This window comes from Punica granatum, chromosome 2 (genome assembly GCF_007655135.1).
Source record: "Punica granatum isolate Tunisia-2019 chromosome 2, ASM765513v2, whole genome shotgun sequence".
NCBI lineage: Eukaryota > Viridiplantae > Streptophyta > Magnoliopsida > Myrtales > Lythraceae > Punica > Punica granatum.
The window spans coordinates 43133439-43151876 of record NC_045128.1 but is presented as its reverse complement, the minus strand read 5'-3'; the positions used below and the strand labels follow the sequence as shown (position 1 = coordinate 43151876).

The 18438-nt window shown below is 39.7% G+C and overlaps 4 protein-coding genes across 5 annotated transcripts; 1 reads left to right on the top strand and 3 right to left on the bottom strand.

Moving 5' to 3' along the window:
- Positions 1 to 105: 105 nt before the first annotated feature.
- LOC116195990 lies at positions 106 to 2624 on the bottom strand. Its single transcript, XM_031525477.1, has 3 exons — positions 2473 to 2624; positions 660 to 2013; positions 106 to 500 (listed from the first exon to the last, which is right to left on the bottom strand). The coding sequence occupies exons 2-3, from the start codon at positions 2000 to 2002 to the stop codon at positions 314 to 316; spliced, it is 1530 nt and encodes a 509-aa protein (XP_031381337.1). The 5' UTR covers positions 2003 to 2013; positions 2473 to 2624; the 3' UTR covers positions 106 to 313.
- A 2460-nt stretch (positions 2625 to 5084) lies between these two features.
- Positions 5085 to 8331, top strand: LOC116195989 (dihydrofolate synthetase). Its single transcript, XM_031525476.1, has 10 exons — positions 5085 to 5426; positions 5707 to 5804; positions 5931 to 6081; positions 6167 to 6229; positions 6391 to 6552; positions 6834 to 7025; positions 7117 to 7216; positions 7338 to 7469; positions 7597 to 7728; positions 7896 to 8331. Exons 1-10 carry the CDS (start codon positions 5148 to 5150, stop codon positions 8249 to 8251), a joined length of 1665 nt encoding a protein of 554 aa, XP_031381336.1. The 5' UTR covers positions 5085 to 5147; the 3' UTR covers positions 8252 to 8331.
- Positions 8332 to 8456: 125 nt separating this feature from the next.
- LOC116195991 (probable WRKY transcription factor 30) lies at positions 8457 to 10373 on the bottom strand. The gene is made up of 3 exons (XM_031525478.1): positions 9625 to 10373; positions 9373 to 9501; positions 8457 to 9252 (listed from the first exon to the last, which is right to left on the bottom strand). The coding sequence occupies exons 1-3, from the start codon at positions 9963 to 9965 to the stop codon at positions 8739 to 8741; spliced, it is 984 nt and encodes a 327-aa protein (XP_031381338.1). The 5' UTR covers positions 9966 to 10373; the 3' UTR covers positions 8457 to 8738.
- A 5142-nt stretch (positions 10374 to 15515) lies between these two features.
- Positions 15516 to 17920, bottom strand: LOC116197114 (MYB-like transcription factor ETC3). Of its 2 annotated transcripts, none has more exons than XM_031527142.1 (4): positions 17760 to 17920; positions 17581 to 17680; positions 17326 to 17413; positions 15516 to 15974 (listed from the first exon to the last, which is right to left on the bottom strand). In XM_031527142.1, the coding sequence occupies exons 2-4, from the start codon at positions 17642 to 17644 to the stop codon at positions 15827 to 15829; spliced, it is 300 nt and encodes a 99-aa protein (XP_031383002.1). In that variant the 5' UTR covers positions 17645 to 17680; positions 17760 to 17920; the 3' UTR covers positions 15516 to 15826. The 2 variants fall into 2 exon arrangements, with proteins under 2 accessions (XP_031383002.1, XP_031383001.1); XM_031527141.1 differs by having other exon boundaries at positions 17581 to 17685; positions 17760 to 17909.
- Between the last annotated feature and the right edge of the window lie 518 nt (positions 17921 to 18438).

The following is an 18438-nucleotide window of genomic DNA, read 5'->3' as shown; positions in this document are numbered from 1 at the left end:
TTCTTATTTATTATATTATATATATTATATATTTCTAGTAATTAATTATTATAATTTTCTCTGCCACAAACCTGTCCCGTGAACTACCTTCGACAATATTCCACGTGAACATGTATATAGAAATTCATTAAATATAAATAAAATCAGACGAATTCATTCGACTAAACTGACTTGACTTAACTGACTTCAGTACATATTTGCAAACATACTCTGATTGACATACTTAGAGATACTGATCCTATATGTACACCAAAACGTCGCCTTCGCAAATTTTTTTTTTTTTTTCCAACTTTGTTCGACGCAATCGAGACCTTCAATGAGGAAGGAACAAAGGGTCCTCTTTTTTCTGATATATCTCAAACAGTTGCTTCGAGTAGTGAGTGGCCAAACTTCTGCACAGCTCCACGGCTTTCGGGTCGTGCTCCTTCAACTCCTCGACTGACTTCTTCAGGTCGCCTTCGGGGTCCCCTTCCGTAAGAAAGTGGCCTAAATTGGAGCCCCTGCACAATCAGTCAATTGGTCAGTTACAACATAGTGATTATCAGAGCCCTCTCTTAAGTAACAATCGTAAAGAAATACCACAATCATGGACGGATGTTAATAATGCACTCGAGAGTGGAAAACTCCACCGCAAATATATGCGTTGCATTACTATGTACCTGAGTGCATCGAACTTGCTAAACCCGCGCCCATTACAATAGAAGGTTTCTTTGCTGACTCTTTCATCAGCAGTTTGCTGTCTGTATAGAGCACAGACAGCCTTCATGCACAGCTCGGGAACCTTACCAAATGCTGCGAGCATGTCTCCCTCGAACTTCCACTCAGAAGATTTACAATCTCGTTTCCTCCTGATCGTAGAGATTACATCCTCAAAGTCCGTCTCACTATCGGAGACGGCTTCCGACCCTGTTGAAGCATCATCTCCATCAGAAACAATAAAACCATCCAAGCTTTCTCCTTCACTGTCCGATTCAACATCCTCTAACTCTGAATCATCATCCTCATCAACCTCTACGGTTGTAGAAATCACACGAGAATGCTCCGCCCCGTTGTTAGACAACTCGGAAACATGCAGCTTCTTGAGCCTGGATATCGGAACATGGTCATCATCATCACTGTCACTATCACTGCTAACAACCCTGGTAGCTCGTTTCCTCTTCGGAGTTGGAACGGAGGAAATATCTCTAGCTGAATCAGAACTCTTCGAATTTCCCTGGTTCCGAACGCAAGTGTAAGATGGACGATGCACAGTATCTCTTTCAACATCATCATCACTATCATAAATATTGATGGTGCTCGTAATAACAGGTTTGGTGATCCCCGGAGTAGACGGACTGATCTTTCTGGTGGTGCCATCCTCAGCTTCAAAAACCAACTGTCTCCTAACTTGTGCACCAAGATTGGATTCAACTGCACCACATAATTTCTTCTTGAGATCCATAATTTCCTTCCTTAAGCTTAGCCCCGGAAAATCTGGGGATTGAAATAGCTCTTCCAGTATCTGCTCATCTTTCTGTGAAACCCACAAGACCAACTCCTCAAACTTTCCTTTCCAAAACTCAGCATCTCTTTCAGCCTTTTGCTTCTCACACTCCAGAGCTTTATTCTCGATCATTAACTGGAAGACTGTATCCTCCTCCTCCTCTGCTGCAGTCAAATCAACAAACTTTGACAGCGCATCCGGTTTAGCATCCTTCCCATGACTACCCTTCCGTTCATTTTCGAGCCAAGCGATCCTCCCCTTCGGTTCCCGATTCTCTCTCCTCAGATCCAAAAGTTCAGTTCCAATCTCATGCTTTTCTACTTCCAATGCCCTGTTTATGGCCTCAAGTGCTTTGCAATTACCATTCACCCTCTCGATCTCGCACTCCAGTGTCGTGCACCTCTCTTCTATCCGTTCAACCCTTTCGCCGAGCTCAATACACCCATGATCCTCAGGCCCTTTTTGGACAAGTAACTCTGCGTCATCATTTATTTCCACTTCCTCCAGCTTCACATCCATGACAACATATCCTGCTCACAAAACAATGTTCCGAGTTAAATCACAAACTGAGAGGGAGGGGTTCCCGACACAGCAAACACTCACTTCCCACGATATCTACCCCCGCCCTGCAAACTGAAACTTCAATTTTCAACATAAGAGTTGCTGAACTTTATCCTGTTCAGCAGAGTACTGCTACTGATAATTAGTAAAACCGCAATAACTTCGGCGAAATTGAAAACTTCGATAAATTTGGACGTGTATGGGCGATAGATAATCATGAATTCGAGAACCCAAGTGGCACCATGTCAGCAAAGTAAATTCAGTACTATGTACAAGCATAAAGGACAAGGACAAGGACAAGGACAAGCAGCATTGGGACGCCCTGGCTGTAAGTGCATGATCATCGTCGAGCAAATCGGGAAAATTGAACCCAAAAGATAGTAACTTTAGGAGCAACGGCTCAAAATCGCAAGTGTAGGACGACTTACATGGAAGAAAAATGAGCTCTTTCTTGGAAAGACAAGTGAAGCGAAACGCAATTGCGTTAGGGTTTCTGAGGGAATTCTGTTCAGGATCTTCTCCTCGGAACCTCTTCGCGCTAATATGCGGAGAGTGTCGAAGAAGGAAAACGTTACTGTGCCGGTTCAATGGACGAGTGTTTCTGTAAGCCGGGTCCACGATACTTCTTCTTCATCTTTTGGGCCCCACCTGTGTAGTAACGGATGACGCGCATGCACCCGGAGCAACCACAGACTGCTATGTTCTCTCGGCCCCACCTTACAATGTGCCACATCACGTGCCACGTATTCAATGCGGCCCCCACTCCATATCATAACGGCGCGTTTGGGGTGGGGGGAAGAGGTAGTTTTATCGGTGGAATGGAAGTTTGTGAGGACCGGTTTATTTTTACAGAATTTTTCAATTTTTCAAGAATTTTTTTAAAAAAGTAGAGGAATTACAAAAAAGAATATGTTTACATGTATAAAATTGAAATGATGTTTCTAAGAAAATTTTCTTTTTTACTATTTAAATTTATTTAGAGATTTGAAAAGATCTTTTTTTTTAGCTCTCTAATTTTTTTATTAGCCAATTCTTTCATGTTTAAATTTTTAGCTTATAACGTTCCTATCTTATTTATTAATCATCATTTATTTCTACAAGATTTGAATCCCACCACTAAATTAGTTACCGAGTTTACTACAATTTCAATGAATTTAATAAAATGGAAGAAAATTATAAAAGAAAAGTGAGAATTAGTTATCTAAAAGTAAACAGATCTTGAGATGGCTTGGGATATTTTGAGAAAACTAGCAACATGGTCATTGAAAGATTTTAAAACTAACAAATTATTACCTGAAAGAATTTTTTGAACAAAACAATCATTCAAATATCAGAATCCATAATGTTTTGATACCACCGTCAAAATTTTGTTAGTGCCGTTATGGAAAAATGACATGAACACTTATGTGGCATCTAGTGGTCCAACGACTCTGATTAACGTGGCACTTACTCAAGAGCGACATTGTTTGTTCTCAATAAAAAAAAGACCGTTTATAAATATATATAAAAAAAAAGGTTACCTGCCCAAAACGACGTCGTCCTCGCCCCACTCCCCTCCCCCAACTGAACGGCGACGTCGTTCCTCTCCCCACCCCTGCCGAACGACGTCGTCACCATCATCCCCTCCCTCTCCCATCTGCAATCAAAATTAGTGCAAGAAATCAAAATTAGGGATTTCCTGCCTTTATTCTTCACGATTGCGAGTTGGAGAGGCTCTAATAGGGCACCGTCGTTTACTCACTTGCACTTGCATCATCATTCTAAAAATGGCACCTGTAAAATGAATGCCCTTGATTTGCTATAGTGTTTGAATTCATTCTCAATGCTAGTACTCTGCAATAACATAGGACGATTCCACCTCTATCCACGGTCGAATCGCCTATGTCCATGCTCGAACAACTGTAGTTGGAGGTTGCTAAGACTTGATGAAGATTTGTAGGGAAATTATCATACTCATCGTGGCATTTGCAGCAATGGGAGTGTGAGAGATGGGAATGCAAACTCATCTTGAAGGTAATAGCTTGTTCGACTTTCTTCTACATCCTCAACTCCCCTGCTCACTCCCTCTGCTCATCATCCCCTCCCTCCCAACCGAAATGGTACTGCAATCAAAATTATAGCAAGATATCAAAATTAGGGCACAATGCAATGGGACGACAACAACGAGTAAACTGAAAGCAAAATTACTGCAACAACGAACGATTCTGACCTACACGAATCGGTCAAAATCACCAAAGCCTCTCTCGGCAAAGAAGGCCCAATTTCTCTTCTTTTTTTCGGATTTCTTTATTTATTCAAGAAGTGAAAAAGACAGACACTTCTAAACCGAAAAGCAAAGTTCCCACCGATGGACAGAGACATTGAGCAACCAGAAAGCAAGCTCTAATCAAGCCAAATCGAGTGAAGGTCGACTAACCTCAAAGCATACAAATCAGACCATCGTTTGCTCTTGTCGATTTCAGTACAAGTGAGTAAACGACGGTGCCCTGTCAGAGCCTTTCCCACCCGTAATCGTGAAGAACAAGGGCGGGAAATCCCTAATTTTGATTTTTTGCCTTAATTTTGATTGCGGATGGGGAAGGGAGGGGATGATGATGACGACGTCCTTCGATGAGGGCGAGGGAAAGGAACGATGTCGTCGTTCGGTTGGGGCAGGGGAGTGGGGCGAGGACAACGTTGTTTTGGGTAGGTAACTTTTCTCTTTTTTTTTTTAAATAAACGGTTGTTTTTTGAATGAGAACAAATGACATCGCTCATGAGCAAGTGCCATGTTAATAGGAGTCGTTTGTCCACTAGATGCCACATAAGCGTCCGTGTCATTTTTTCATAACGGCACTAACGGAATTTTAACGGTAGTAGCAAAACGTTATGGATTTTGATATTTGAATGATCGTTTTATTCGAAAAATTCTTTCAGGTGGTAATTTGTTAGTTTTAAAAATCTTTCAATAATCATTTTGCTAGTTGTCTCGGTTATTTTCACCTTTCCAAACACAGGATAAACTGAAGCGGAGCCCTAAAACGGCGTCGTCTTTCGATCTACCGGCCTTTCGTCTCCCTCCTTCCCCGCTGTCCGCCACCGGAGATTGCAGAAAGCAGGAAGGATGCGAGCGTTTGTTAAGCTTGTCGCTCCGCTTTCTCCATTCCCACTCAGAAGAGCGCCGCTTCACCCAATTCGAAGGGCCTTAGGGCTCACACGAGGATCGCAAATGAGCTCAGAAGATAGAAAAATGGGGGAGCTCGCGGCGTACCTTGACTCCCTCAAGAACTACGAGAAGTCGGGTGTGCCCAAGGGCGCGGGATCGGATTCGGATGATGGGTTTGATCTCGACCGGATGAGGAGGCTCCTTGGTCGGCTCGGGAATCCTCAGTCTAAGTTCAAGGTGCGAACTTTTCTCCGGGTTTCGCTTCTGTAACCGACCCGCATTGAGGAGATGCAGCAAACTAGCCCATCTCTTGTGGGGCTTTCTATCAATTTTCTCGGTTCATTGTAGTGTGAGCATTTTCGTTCAGCTGGTAAGCTGCCAGTATAGTTGATTTTCGCAGATTTCAAAAGCGGCACAATTGTCTATTATCTGGTTCAAAATTGTGTTCTGAAGATCTGTTATTCGCCAATTTAATATGTGTCCTTTCAGCCAAATATGATGAGATGGTTTTGTTTAGGCAGTTCATTTTGCTGGGACGAAAGGGAAAGGATCTACTGCAGCATTTCTGTCCAATATCTTAAGGGCAGAAGGCTATCGCGTTGGTCTGTACACCAGGTATTTTCCTCATCTCGTATAATATCTCAACTTCAATCTTGTTACCGTTGCACAATTTGAAGTTAATAACATAAGCTTTGGTCGATTCTTGTGCTGTCTTAATTCTCGCCTTGACAATGATACCAGTCCACATATTCGAACCATGAGAGAGCGAATAGTTGTGGGAAAGCTGGGTGAGCCGGTACCAGCACTGACTTTAGATGGCCTTTTTCGTCGGATAAAAGAGATCCTTGATGAGTCGATAGAGATTGAAAATGGGTCACTCAGTCATTTTGAGGTATTCTCATCACATGAACTAGAGTTGTTTGTTGAAAATTCTGGATTTTGTGTCCACTTTCACTTACAAACTTCATGATCTTCAGGTTTTCACTGCTATAGCTTTTGCCCTGTTTGCACAAGAGAATGTCGAAATTGCAGTTATAGAGGTCATGTACTGGAAACTCTCCTTAAGCTCTCCTGTACCAAAATATTACCTCTCTCTCTCCCCATTATGACATCAATAATGTAGTTAATCCTCAAATTTATTTTTCCTTTTTTTTTTTTTTGGAGTTAACAACTAGTGTTTTTATTCTTGACAATGTAACAGGCAGGCCTGGGCGGTGCACGTGATGCCACAAATGTCATTTGCAGCGCAGAACTTCTTGCATCAGTCATTACAACTATTGGAGAGGAACATTTGGAAGCTCTAGGAGGATCCTTGGAGAGCATAGCAGTGGCAAAATCGGGAATAATTAAGCACAGTCGTCCGGTTAGGTTGTCCTTGCTTTGTACTTATTTTAGCTCATTCCGCTTTATTATTCCACTGATATAATGTTCAGTACTGTCAACGCACTTAAATATGTAATGGAAGGGCACCCAGTGGACACAGTCACAGCTTCCTTCAATTTCTGAGAGATTCTTATATATATCTTTGTCATTCTTGAATTTAAGCCCTTTTCTCTCCCTTATGACCTGACATTTCGAGTAAATGGTATGGTCTGAGTATATGAGTAATCCTGTTTTTACCATTTGTGCGGTTAAAAATTTCAGGTTGTGTTGGGCGGCCCCTTTCTTCCACATATTGAGCATATTCTTTGTGAGAAAGCATCATCATTGTGTTCACCAGTACTTTTTGCATCAGGCAGTGGCAACAAAAGTGCTATTAAAGGCATTAGCATGATAAATGGGAGGCCTTGTCAGTCCTGTGATATATTGCTAAAAGTCGAGGGGGACTTCGAGCTTGTATGATCTCTATAATTTTGTTTCTTTATATATTATTGAGATCTAAATAATTAGAGTTTCATGAACTTATTGTGAAGATGTTTCAATGCAGTCTGTTCAGTTGTTGGATGTGAAATTAGCAATGCTTGGCGATCATCAGCTTCAGAATGCAGCAACTGCCACTTGTGCCGCGCTGTGCCTTCGTGGTTCAGGTAAGATAAGAAAGGTTCTTTCTTAGTTACTTTTTTGTGGTATGGAAGTCTGATACTCTTGAAGAACTTTTCTTCTTGTGAATAGTATTTAAGTTATAAGGGCCTTCTCCTCAAACTTCAGGATGGAAAGTTTCTGAGGAGGCTATTAGAGCTGGTTTGGAGCGCACTTACTTGCTTGGGAGAAGCCAATTTTTGTTGCGCGATGAGGCTTCAAAGTTAAAATTGTCAGGAGCGACAGTACTGTTGGATGGAGGTAGAGCTTTATTGTCTATAGAGGGGGAAAAATATCGGAAGAAAAAAAATATATATATATTTATATTCTAGAACTTTAAATAGTCTTAAAAAAATTAATGTGTTTTCTGCATTTTTCATTTTCTCAGCACACACGAAAGACTCTGCTAGAGCTCTAGTTAACACAATAAAGATGGTCTTTCCTGCCCCGAGATTGGCCCTTGTCGTTGCAATGGCTAGTGATAAGGACCACATTGGATTTGCAAAGGAATTTCTGTCAGGTAATTAGTTGTCACGTTTGCCGCTTGTGTTGATATTCATCAATTTGCGTTCTTCTAATAGTTCTGTATTTTCCATTATTTTTTATGGAAAGTCGTAGTATTAGTTCGTGAAGCCTGCTTAGAATCTTTTGTATTTTGCCTGCATGAAACCGGATTTGCTCTTTCAGGCACACGATTAGAGGCCATCTTTCTAACTGAAGTTGATATTGCTGGAGGGGACAGCCGTACAACTTCCTCTGCTTCCTTAAAAGATTGCTGGATTCAAGCATCTGAGGAACTTAGTTTCAACACCCTTCATGATAGAATGCCTGAATATCAAGAACTATTTGGAGAAAAGCTTGGCGGTTCACCCCATATGGAATCGGATAGTAGAACTGTATTGGCCTCGGGCCACTCATTAGCTGATTCAATGGAGATTGCCAATCGAATACTCAGGAGAAGATGGAGTGGAAATTCGGGTGTGATTGTAGTCACTGGATCTCTGCATGTAGTTTCATCAGTCTTACAATCTCTGGATTCCTAGCCCCTTTCTGTTTTTGCTAAACTCTGTTGAATTGTTGAATCAATGTCTTGGATAATCCTCATCTTGTCATTTACTGTTTAGGATTTGAATTCAGCATCTTCCACCCCTTTTTCGGATCCATTCATCCAAGGGAGCCCCGGAACCGGCCAAATATAATAGAAGGTGCATGAAACCTCGAAAGAAACGGTGGTATCCGATGAAAATGTCAATTCAATAGGTTGAATTCTTATTCATTAAGCATTACAGTCACGGTAGCTTTAGAATTGTCTACAAAGGGGGTCTCTTACCTCGAAATATCTTCCATTACATGATGCGTAAAAGAAAGGGAGGGAAAAAAAAAGAAGAAGATAAAGCATAATGTTTTTCTACTGGGGAAAAATGAAAACAAAAAAACGAAAAAAGAGCGAAACCTAGAAGATTTCTTCGAATATCTCTAGTTGCTAGGAAAATTTCCTAAACTACTTCACCTTCCCAGTTACCCTATGGATTATTTGAAGAAATCGGGACTGCCAAACGGAGTGTTTTGATTGAACTCGCTGATGCTGTAATCAATCGACCCGGGTGTGGTCGAGTTGGTTCTTGAAGTAGCAGCAGAAACAATCTCGGAGAGGTGGTCCGATCCGGAAATATGGAAACTACTCTGCTCGGCGTTCCCCTGCAATACATCGTTCCCGCCAGATGACACGAATGGAGGCAGAAAGCTCTGCGTATGAGTGAAGTTGAAGTGAGGGAATAGTGGCTGATTCTGGGAATCCAAATCCTCGGTTATGACCCGAAGGCCTCTAAGGTTTTGCAGGATTTCTGGTGATAAATGTTGCTGCTGGTGCTGGTGGTTCTGTTCAGGTGTGGACGTCTGCGGATTTATTCCCCGAGCGGGTTCATTGCATGTGTGTCTTCCTCGGTAAGTTATCTCGAAGACCATCGGGTCCTCGTCAGATCGCTGGACTTGCTTTGTGGCCAGACACCCCTGGATGTTGCGATGAGTGCATCTATAGTAACCCCTGCATGCAAAAATCATATTTTAGCGATCAAGAGTGATGTGTCAACTCGGATGAAAAATGGAATTATCTTTGATTATTTAGAACTGATCCTGAACATAAAGTATAGTTCGTCGATCTTACCTTGGAAATTTGGCTCCGAGAATGTCCTTCTGTCCATATTTTCTCCAACTATAACCATCATCGAGAGGGCATTCGAGCTCTACTCCTGGGCCAACCCGAACTTGCTTAGTCCATCTAGCCACCGCTTTCCTGTTTATTCGCATAAAGGTAGAACTTTAATTCGAGTATATATTGTGGCGGTAAAGTATGAGACTAAATAATTTAATTAGCTAGAATAAATGATTATAGAATGTGATAATAGATTTGAAGTACCTTTTCTTAGAAGCGTCCCCATGCTCTTGGTCCCTGACTTCCCGATCGGAGTCTCCACTATGGGGGCTTCCGCCGCTCAAAGAAGGTGGCGATTCGGACTTGCGGAAGGTCCCTACTCCGGCTCCCACTGCCGATGATGGCTCCCCCATCATCGGACTCCTCCAGCTGAGCATGGACAGCGCCTTCTGGTACGAAGCTAAGATTCCCACGGCTAAAGCCTCGCGAGTTTCATTTGAAGAAGAAGGGGAATTGAGGTGGAGTTGGAGATGCTTCGCCAGCTCCATCCCCTGTATCAGCTCGTTGATCAGATTCTTCCTCTCCCAGTCCCCCATGTTCTCCATGCACAGCAAGACGTGATAATTAAATAGCAAAAACAGGACAACAAGAGCTTATAGTCGGTCAGTAGCTTCGAGCTAGCTAGACAGGGTAGGGTTACTGAGTACGTACGTATAAGTAAACTAGCTAGCTAACTGGCTACCGTTGACGGAAGTCCAACACAGTTATAACAATTTCGATATAGTCATGTCACAAGATCGCCGATGTGAATCATGAAAATCACTTGAACGGATATTACATGCAGACATGAGGGGAGGGCCAGATAGAGAGCGAAGACGTCTACCGGGCTCGACTTATGACATGAGACGAAAAGGGATGTCCAGAAAATATAAGAAGTTTCGATTCGGGAAGGGGTAAGGTCGTTGTTTGAGTATATTGCCGAGGATTGTTCGATGAATGTACGTGGAAGGGGAAGTAGGGGGGGGGGGGGGGGGGGGGGTTGGGATTTTATTGGGGAAGGGGAATGAATGGAGAAAGGGAAGGCCTTTTTTTTTTGAATGGAGAAAATTTAGAGAGAATTAGGAGAGGAGAGGAGATCATTTGATTTTGACTTAGAAAAATGAATGACTGAATGAAAAAGACGAGCTCTTGGCTTGACTGTGACTTTCATGCTCGTTCGTGTAGGACCGGTCTTCGGTCGTCGGAATTGCTTAGAAATATTCGTCATTCAAACAGTAATTTAATTATTAAAGGGAAGTCAATTTGCTGACCCGTTCCTTCTTCATTGAATGGAAAGCATCTATGATGATCTCCCTCACCTCTACTCTTCGAAGAAGCTGAGTACGTCCATATATCGACCATTCACAATTTTATATGACGACGGATGTAATTCTATCAGCATCTAATGGCATTTTGACATATGATGATTTTATTTGCGAACTTCTTGTAAGAGTATTTAACATTTTTTTATATCATATATATGGGGTTTCACTCATCTAATGAATGAAATCTATTGATCGAGATCAGTCGGAGTTCGGTTGTTTACGTCGCGTTCGATTGTGTTTTTTTTTTTTTTTTTCATAGGAGGGGGAGAAGGATAGTATAGAGAGTCGAGATGCATGGAGAAGGTGCGTGTGGTGAGGTGGGGAGGTCACGTCCAGTCGACGAAGAATCTTCAAACCTCGTTCCGCGTTATTGCTCCCAAACTTAACTCATTGAAAAATCTTTCTTTCTTTTTTTATTTTATTTTATAGGTAATAACTAATTAAAAAGTCCTAATCATCAAGTGAGGAAAGAACGAATTTAATCGATTTAAAACAATCAATGCAGGATTCACCAAAAAAAATAAAAAAAGAATCTATGCAAAGATTGATCGGATGATGATGATGATGAAAACTTGAAAAGTGGGGGAGATGATGATGACGTCATGAGTTGGAACCTTAACATACGCTCCACTTTGACATGCATGGCATAGCATTGGCATGGCATGGCATGGCATGGCATGGCATGCCCAGAGGGAGGGGAGGAGGAGACGACCCGCCGCATCTCACGGCGACCTGCATGCAAAGTATTTCAAATGATAATTAGCTCAATTTGGATATATATGCAAACAATCGAGATTTTTTAATTGATCTAGTCTAGTTTGAATTTATGAAATTAAATTAGAGGGGTGAAAATTATAAAATTATAACTAAAATAAGAAAAAAGTCAAACAACATGAACTGATTCAAGTGGTTTGATATTTATTCCATTTAAATAAGGTCTTGGATTCGAGTCTTGTAAATGAAAAAAAAAAATTTACGCTATAAGAGTTTTATCTCTTAGTGAGTCAATAGATTTGAACAGGATTAGTCGGGACTTATTGATCTTTCATAAATCAGGAAGTACACTGGAAAAAAATAAGAAAGAGTCATTAGTTTACTCTTTATTTGGTTTGGCAGTTTGGCAAAGAACTGGGTCATGCAATGCAAGTTCTTCCTCATTTTTGCCATGTTTATTGATCTACCCAAAAAAATAAACATATATGCTCATAGTAGTGCATGCAACTAATTAATATGCTAACTAATTTCATATCCATTATTCCATTGCAGTAAGCACAAATTAACTTCAGAGACCACCCACGTGAATTAGTTCGTTATCGGCATTCCAAATCAACCGTGCAAATCAGTGATCACTAAATAGATTAATAGTGCGAGTTGATTGTCATTTGTATCACTCTCTTCTGACTTTGATGACTATTATCTCATTCTAATAAATCAAAGGAAAAAGAAAAAAAAGGATTTTGATTATTATCATCGAAGCTTAGACCTATAATCGAAGAGTATGAAGAAATCTGATGTTTTTCTCTCAACTGAAACTGAGTCTTATATTAACAGAATGTAAAAGAAATTGTAGACTGGATTGTCACGCAATTTAAAAAATGAATGTGGGGAGATTGGGCAAAACTTCCATTTCCTTTGTTTTTGTCACCGAGTAAGGAGAAGGAAGTTCCCTTGTAAATACAATGCCTGCAAATGATTTGGTTGATTTGCATAATGAGAATTTCCTTGGGGGAAAAAGACCAGAGGAGAAGGGGGAAGTGGAGATTGTATCTGTATTTTCGAGCATAAATTTTTTATAAATAGTCCTTTCTCGTTGCTATACTAATATGATGAGGAAGAATTAATAACCTTCGTCATATAATTTACGGTGCGTTAATAAGCTGAGAAACTTCATTGGGGCTGCCAATAGAAAGAAATTGATAATTGGTAAATGAGATTTTATATAAATATTTATACACAAATACAGTATTGAAACGTGATTGCAAATCGATCGATGAGATCAATAAAAGTTCTTGAGGAATGTCATTTAAATTTACTCATAGTAATGTCCATCGAAATTACCGCAAAAAAAAAATCACATGGTTAGTTAATCAACTAAACTTCTTTAAATTAGGTGCGGAATTAACAATACAAAGCTTGTCAATAACAAAAAATTTCGTTATTCTCGAGGGCTGACTGTGAAGTGGTAGTTAGCTTAACAATTGGACTAATCATAGTTTACCTTAATCGTTGACTCCTTGCAATTAAAAGTCAACCACAACACACCAATTCTTTTTAATCTCTTTTTTTTTTTCACTTATAAGCCTTAAAAATTTCAGTGGGACTTGGAAAATGGTTAGTCCACATCCAGCCCAAGAGATTAAATTGTGTCAGGAGGAGGTATCGAGTCATTTTTGTAAATTCAAGATTCTTTTTGCATAATTTCAATAAGGGATCCCACGATCCTTAACATAAATTACGATTCCATATAATTCTCAGGGAACTTTTCTAAAGCGATGTCATGAGGATTTTACCATGCTTCATTTATGCACGAGCCAAAAGTTGAAAAATCGTAAAGTTCTCCCCATGTTTATTCCATACAACACTTAGCATTGATTTGATAACACAAAATAAGTGTTGAAATTAATCATGCAGCACTTAATAAGATTAAACTTGTCTAATAAAGTAAAATAAAAATCATCTTAATTTAATAATTCAGTCGAATAAATGCTTAATGATTAAGTAGGTGGAACCTACTTTTTTATTATTATTAACTCGCTCAGTTGAGGGGGCTTCTTTTATAATTATTGCAACGAAACCCCTCAACTTTTACGTGTTTCGCATGTCAGTCCACTCAGCTTTGGACAGACAAGGGTAGAGATAGAAAAGAAAGGGGGGGGAGGGGGGGGAGACGTGGGTGTGTGCGCGCGAGGACGGCAAGGAGCAGTGATGGCTCAGATTCCGACCACCACCACCCCTGACGGCACATGAAGTAGCCGACAACCTCTTCTAGGGTGGTAGTGCCTCCAATCTCGGCCATCATCGCCCTTGATGAGGTTGCCAATGACCTCAATGCTGTAAGTAACCTCATTTAGGACGGTGGTGGACCGGTTTGAAGCCACCCCTGAATTTCCCATCTTTGTTCGACCAAAAACACAAAGATGGGGAAATCGAGGACGGTAGTGGCTCCGACAGTTGTTCTACCAAACAAGAGTAAAATAAATAAACACTTATTCATTCAACTTTTAAAAATTCAGTACTTAATTTTTAACACTTAAAAAAATTAAATTGAAAGACACACACGCTTAGAGCCCATTGCAACTATTAGTTTGCCGCTTAATAGCAACACGAATACATGTTGCTAATTGGGATCTCATACTTTTTAGCTGATGGGCAATGTTATAAGCTACACGCCACAGATTATGTCGATCCTTTACATTCATCCATAGTAGACGAAATTTTCCAAATAAAATATGCAATAGAATCGAAACATTTAATATATATGATTCGGGAAGTTATATAAGAGGAAACTGCTTCCAAAAGAGACGGTCTGTCTAGCATGACGATGAGTCGCGATAATATATTTCATATTTTCAGCTCAAGTATTTTATACTTTGAGTGGTTATTTGAGTTGAGGGTCATGGAAGGAAGAGTTACAAGAGTTTCCATACAAATTTATATGAAAACTCCCTCCATAAGCCACCACTGCATAACCTGCAATCCCAAACGAGCCACTACTTGTGATTAGTACAAATATATTTTTTTTAATTTTCAGTTCAAGTGTTTTCAATTTAAGTGCGATAAACTATACAAAATACTAAACACTTAAATTAAATAATAAACACTTGAATTGAATACTAAATGTATATTTATATTAAAAACAAATGTATCATTCTACGAGAAACTTACTGTGGACCGGACAGTTGGTTTCTGCGTTGACTCACAATGCGGCGAAATAAAACCCCTCCCCCATTCATTTGTTTGGTATCCGTTTTACGTCAAGCTCAGGTACATTAATGATCCAAACTCGTCATTTAGATGTCGATATACGATGATATGCTCATAACCCATAAATAAAATAATTTTTTTCCTCAATAATCAATGAACATTGATGATAAAAATCGGTACAAGGGAAAAATGTCCGAGAGGACACATTACAGAGATAGAAAATATAGCAGATCCACCGAGATTATTGCAAATAAAAATAACTATGTGACTAAAGCACATTAAGTAATCTTAGATACAATTGCATAAATCCTTCCAATTGTTGTAATACATTCTCAATTTCTTGAGACCATACTCTATATGGATCATAGTGAAAATCGAAAAGTAAAGTATAACGTAATCCATATAGAGACTGCTATTGACGTGAGAAGAGAGAACACTCAGACCGATAAATAAAATACTTATACTACACGCCCATGCTTTGGAGGATTTAAAAGAAAATAGAAAATCTTACACGTTCGGTTTTAGGGTCGATTTTTAAAATTTTAACTCTAACTTTAACTCTACTCACTACACAACAAAAGTCAATAACACAATTATTACTTCTTCTTTTTTCAATTTTTTTAACCATTCAATTCAATTTTTAATACTAAATTCTCTCAATTATTAATTACTTTTTCACATCTTTTCTCGTAATTCAACAATACAATTATTTCAACCCAATTAAAATCAAAATTCAACTCTATTTAACTCTAAAACTAAACACACTTACGATTTGACTGCAAATCTTAATTATGAATGAATATATTATATGGAATGAATAAAGGGCTTGCGAGATTGTCGCGTCAGTGAGGACCAAGACTTCCATGGTTGAGCAAAACGGAGTCAAGTTGACCAGTAGACTTTGAAAATGATTTGGGATCGGGATCCAGCAAAGTAATGTCAGAGCCAAGATTGCGTACATTACAAGAACTTTCTGGAAAATTCAACGAATCTTCGGTAGAAATCTCACTTGACTATAGGCCCACATAAACTAGCATTTGGGTCAGAAAGGCCCATCATTCAGATTTCAAGCTAATGGCCCGCAAAGTGGAAAATGACCCAGAAATTAAGGCCCAAAATTCAACTACACTAAGCTTAGGGAGGAAAATGTGGAAAGCAATTGCAATTGCAAGTGCAAGTCAATGGATAAAAACTCCATTTTTCGCTTTCTTATTATTTTCCTTTCTCCTCCCGGGAAATGCAAATCCTTCACTGTGTCTCATTATCCAGAACCTTTCTACTTGCTCTGCGGTTCGCCCGGGTATCCTTCCCGCGATCAGGTCCCACCTGGTAAACAAGCATCGATTCGTCTTAAAATTAACAAGAAAATGTTCGAGCAAAGACAGAGTGAATAAAATGACTCGTGGCATACTTACTATATATTGTTATATAATACTGTGCTGCCGATGTGACGATTTTACACGATAGGACTGTGCTATGTTTGACAATGCAGGTCATTAGATGTTATGCATGGAAATATCTACTGACCTACCTAATAAGCGATGCATGGCATCCAGTCAGCATTTAATGCATGGTGGAATGGAGCTAAAGAAGTACTGCCGAATTCATTTTGGCCGAAAATCCGAAATAATCTTACTTTCGCGGTCTTCTGAGGACAAAGGAGAAAGAATCGCATAAGGATATGGACGCAGTTAGTAAAATTGTCGGCACATATTTCATTACTAACGCGATTGTAATTAGTAAATCAATCCAGATTTTTTTATGATTAGTGCTTCCTCCAATTAAAAGCGGTGACGTACGAAAAACTTATCCCATCCTTTGAGCTCAGCACAGACATGAAGACAAATTCGAAGTAATTAATGAATGCACACAAATTCCCTTCTCTTTCTGTCTTCACTCACCGTTGGGGGGGAGAAAGGAAGGAACATCAGGCAATAAAAGCAGTTGCTGCTCGTTCCACTTGGTTTAAAACAACAGAGACAAAAAGAACATTTACGTGATCATCGTTTCCAGATTTCATTTCAACGGCAGGCAGAAGTAGAGGGCAGCAATAAATTCTGCTGTAACTGTAAGGCAATCTTCAGAGTGGGTGCCATAATGTCAGGGAAAATCACATGGACCAGAAAATTTTAATTCCCAAGTACGTGGTTCCGTACGTTGTTATGTTATCTTTGCAATCCGATCAGCAATACTTTACTGCGTGGAAAAAAAAAAATCACCCATAGAATTATCGTAAACAATTTTAAGATCCCTCGGGCTTGTGCGGAACTTCGAAGGAGGCCGGGATGCCATTTGTTTGATCTAACAGGTTGAGTTTTCAAGTAATTAGACCAATATCCGAGTCCGAGTTAATTCAACTATTTAGTTACAATCTTGCATTTGCTCTGTACTTAAATAATTAGAGGTGCTAAGCCTTCATTTTTCTTTAGCCAATAGCCCGACTCTAATTATAAACATGTCACGTTGACATGTTTGGGAAAATATATACTAGCTAATAAGGCTCAATTAATCGCTCACGTTCCAGACCATAGTCACTAACAAGGCTTAAACTTCTCTGATTAAAATGAACTGCAGTTGTCGGACTCAGGCACCAAAAAGGAACCAAAAAAGACAAAAGAAAAAAAAGGACGGCAAAACTTAGAAATTGAACAGCAGTTGGAAGTTAGTTATGAAGTACCTGTCTCCAACAAGCTTATGCATCCTGTAGATGAGATCTTCTTCTTGCTCGGACATGATGATGTTTTCCCACTCGATGCTGCTAACCTCTGCCGAGACGAAACAGATGTAAATATAATCACCCCAAAGGAACGGGGAACAAAAAAAAAATGATTAGCGACGCCTTAATTGATTTCTCTGTTAAGCAGAAGAACCAAACCGATTTCATTCAAGCCGACTGGAGCTCGAGGGGGCAGGAAGAAATCTGTTTTATTACCTTCAGAATCAACAGCTTTGGATTTGAATTTGGACTTGGATTGTCTCCGGCGGTTCCTCTCCATATTGATCTTCTCTGCCTTCCCCTTCCCTTCCTTTCCCTTCCCTTGGGAACAAAAGGGTAAGTGAAACTTGGAATTTAATGAACTATGGAAGGAATTGAATTAGGAACAGCCAGACCAGAGAGAATATTGAGAGAGGACGACCGAGGAAGATGATGAGAGCTGGTACATACTGTATATATAGATATTGCACAAATCTTTTACCTATTACATATATATATATATATATATATATATGAGAGAGAGAGAGAGAGAGAGAGAGAGAGAGAGAGAGATGTGATGATATATATATATATATATATATGGATTATGTGTTATTATTATACGGAAGTTCTTTGAAGTGCTTATATATATATATATATGTCATTGAAGGGGGAGAAAAGAGAGAATATATGTAGTTGCTATCTCAAAACACCACAGAAATTATAAATAATTAATATAAAATTCAACAGAACCACTGGCCTTCTCTCGCTTTACTGTGTCAACCGAATCAAACATTGACTTGTAGGCCTTCGTGGACTTGTAGTTGACGGGCACCCGTTGATTCCCCACTCGATCTGATCAGAAGGAGAGGGGCCCTGGGGCTAATCCGTCCAAAAGCAGCAGCAGCAGCAGCAAGCAGTAGCTTCCCTTCCATATATATATTTTAAAAAAAGACTGCTAGATATATAAAAATTGCCAACACCCGCCCACATATGGCGATGAAGTATGATCTATATCCGTGAGAAACAGCTGTTTACAACATATTTTGGATTGGCTTTAGATCAGAATTACTAGGTTACACATGTATGTATGGA

Coding starts and splice junctions, on each gene's coding strand:
- LOC116195990 (XM_031525477.1), bottom strand. CDS start 2,002: ATGGATGTGAAGCTGGAGGAAGTGGAAATAAATGATGACGCAGAGTTA. Junction 501..659: donor AGCAAGTTCGATGCACTCAG/GTACATAGTAAT, acceptor CTGATTGTGCAG/GGGCTCCAATTTAGGCCACT.
- LOC116197114 (XM_031527142.1), bottom strand. CDS start 17,644: ATGGAGAGGAACCGCCGGAGACAATCCAAGTCCAAATTCAAATCCAAA. Junction 17,414..17,580: donor CAAAGCTGTTGATTCTGAAG/GTAATAAAACAG, acceptor TCGTCTCGGCAG/AGGTTAGCAGCATCGAGTGG. Junction 15,975..17,325: donor CATAAGCTTGTTGGAGACAG/GTACTTCATAAC, acceptor CTTGTTTACCAG/GTGGGACCTGATCGCGGGAA.
- LOC116195991 (XM_031525478.1), bottom strand. CDS start 9,965: ATGGAGAACATGGGGGACTGGGAGAGGAAGAATCTGATCAACGAGCTG. Junction 9,502..9,624: donor GGGGACGCTTCTAAGAAAAG/GTACTTCAAATC, acceptor GCGAATAAACAG/GAAAGCGGTGGCTAGATGGA. Junction 9,253..9,372: donor CTCGGAGCCAAATTTCCAAG/GTAAGATCGACG, acceptor TTTTGCATGCAG/GGGTTACTATAGATGCACTC.
- LOC116195989 (XM_031525476.1), top strand. CDS start 5,148: ATGCGAGCGTTTGTTAAGCTTGTCGCTCCGCTTTCTCCATTCCCACTC. Junction 5,427..5,706: donor ATCCTCAGTCTAAGTTCAAG/GTGCGAACTTTT, acceptor GGTTTTGTTTAG/GCAGTTCATTTTGCTGGGAC. Junction 7,026..7,116: donor TCGAGGGGGACTTCGAGCTT/GTATGATCTCTA, acceptor GTTTCAATGCAG/TCTGTTCAGTTGTTGGATGT.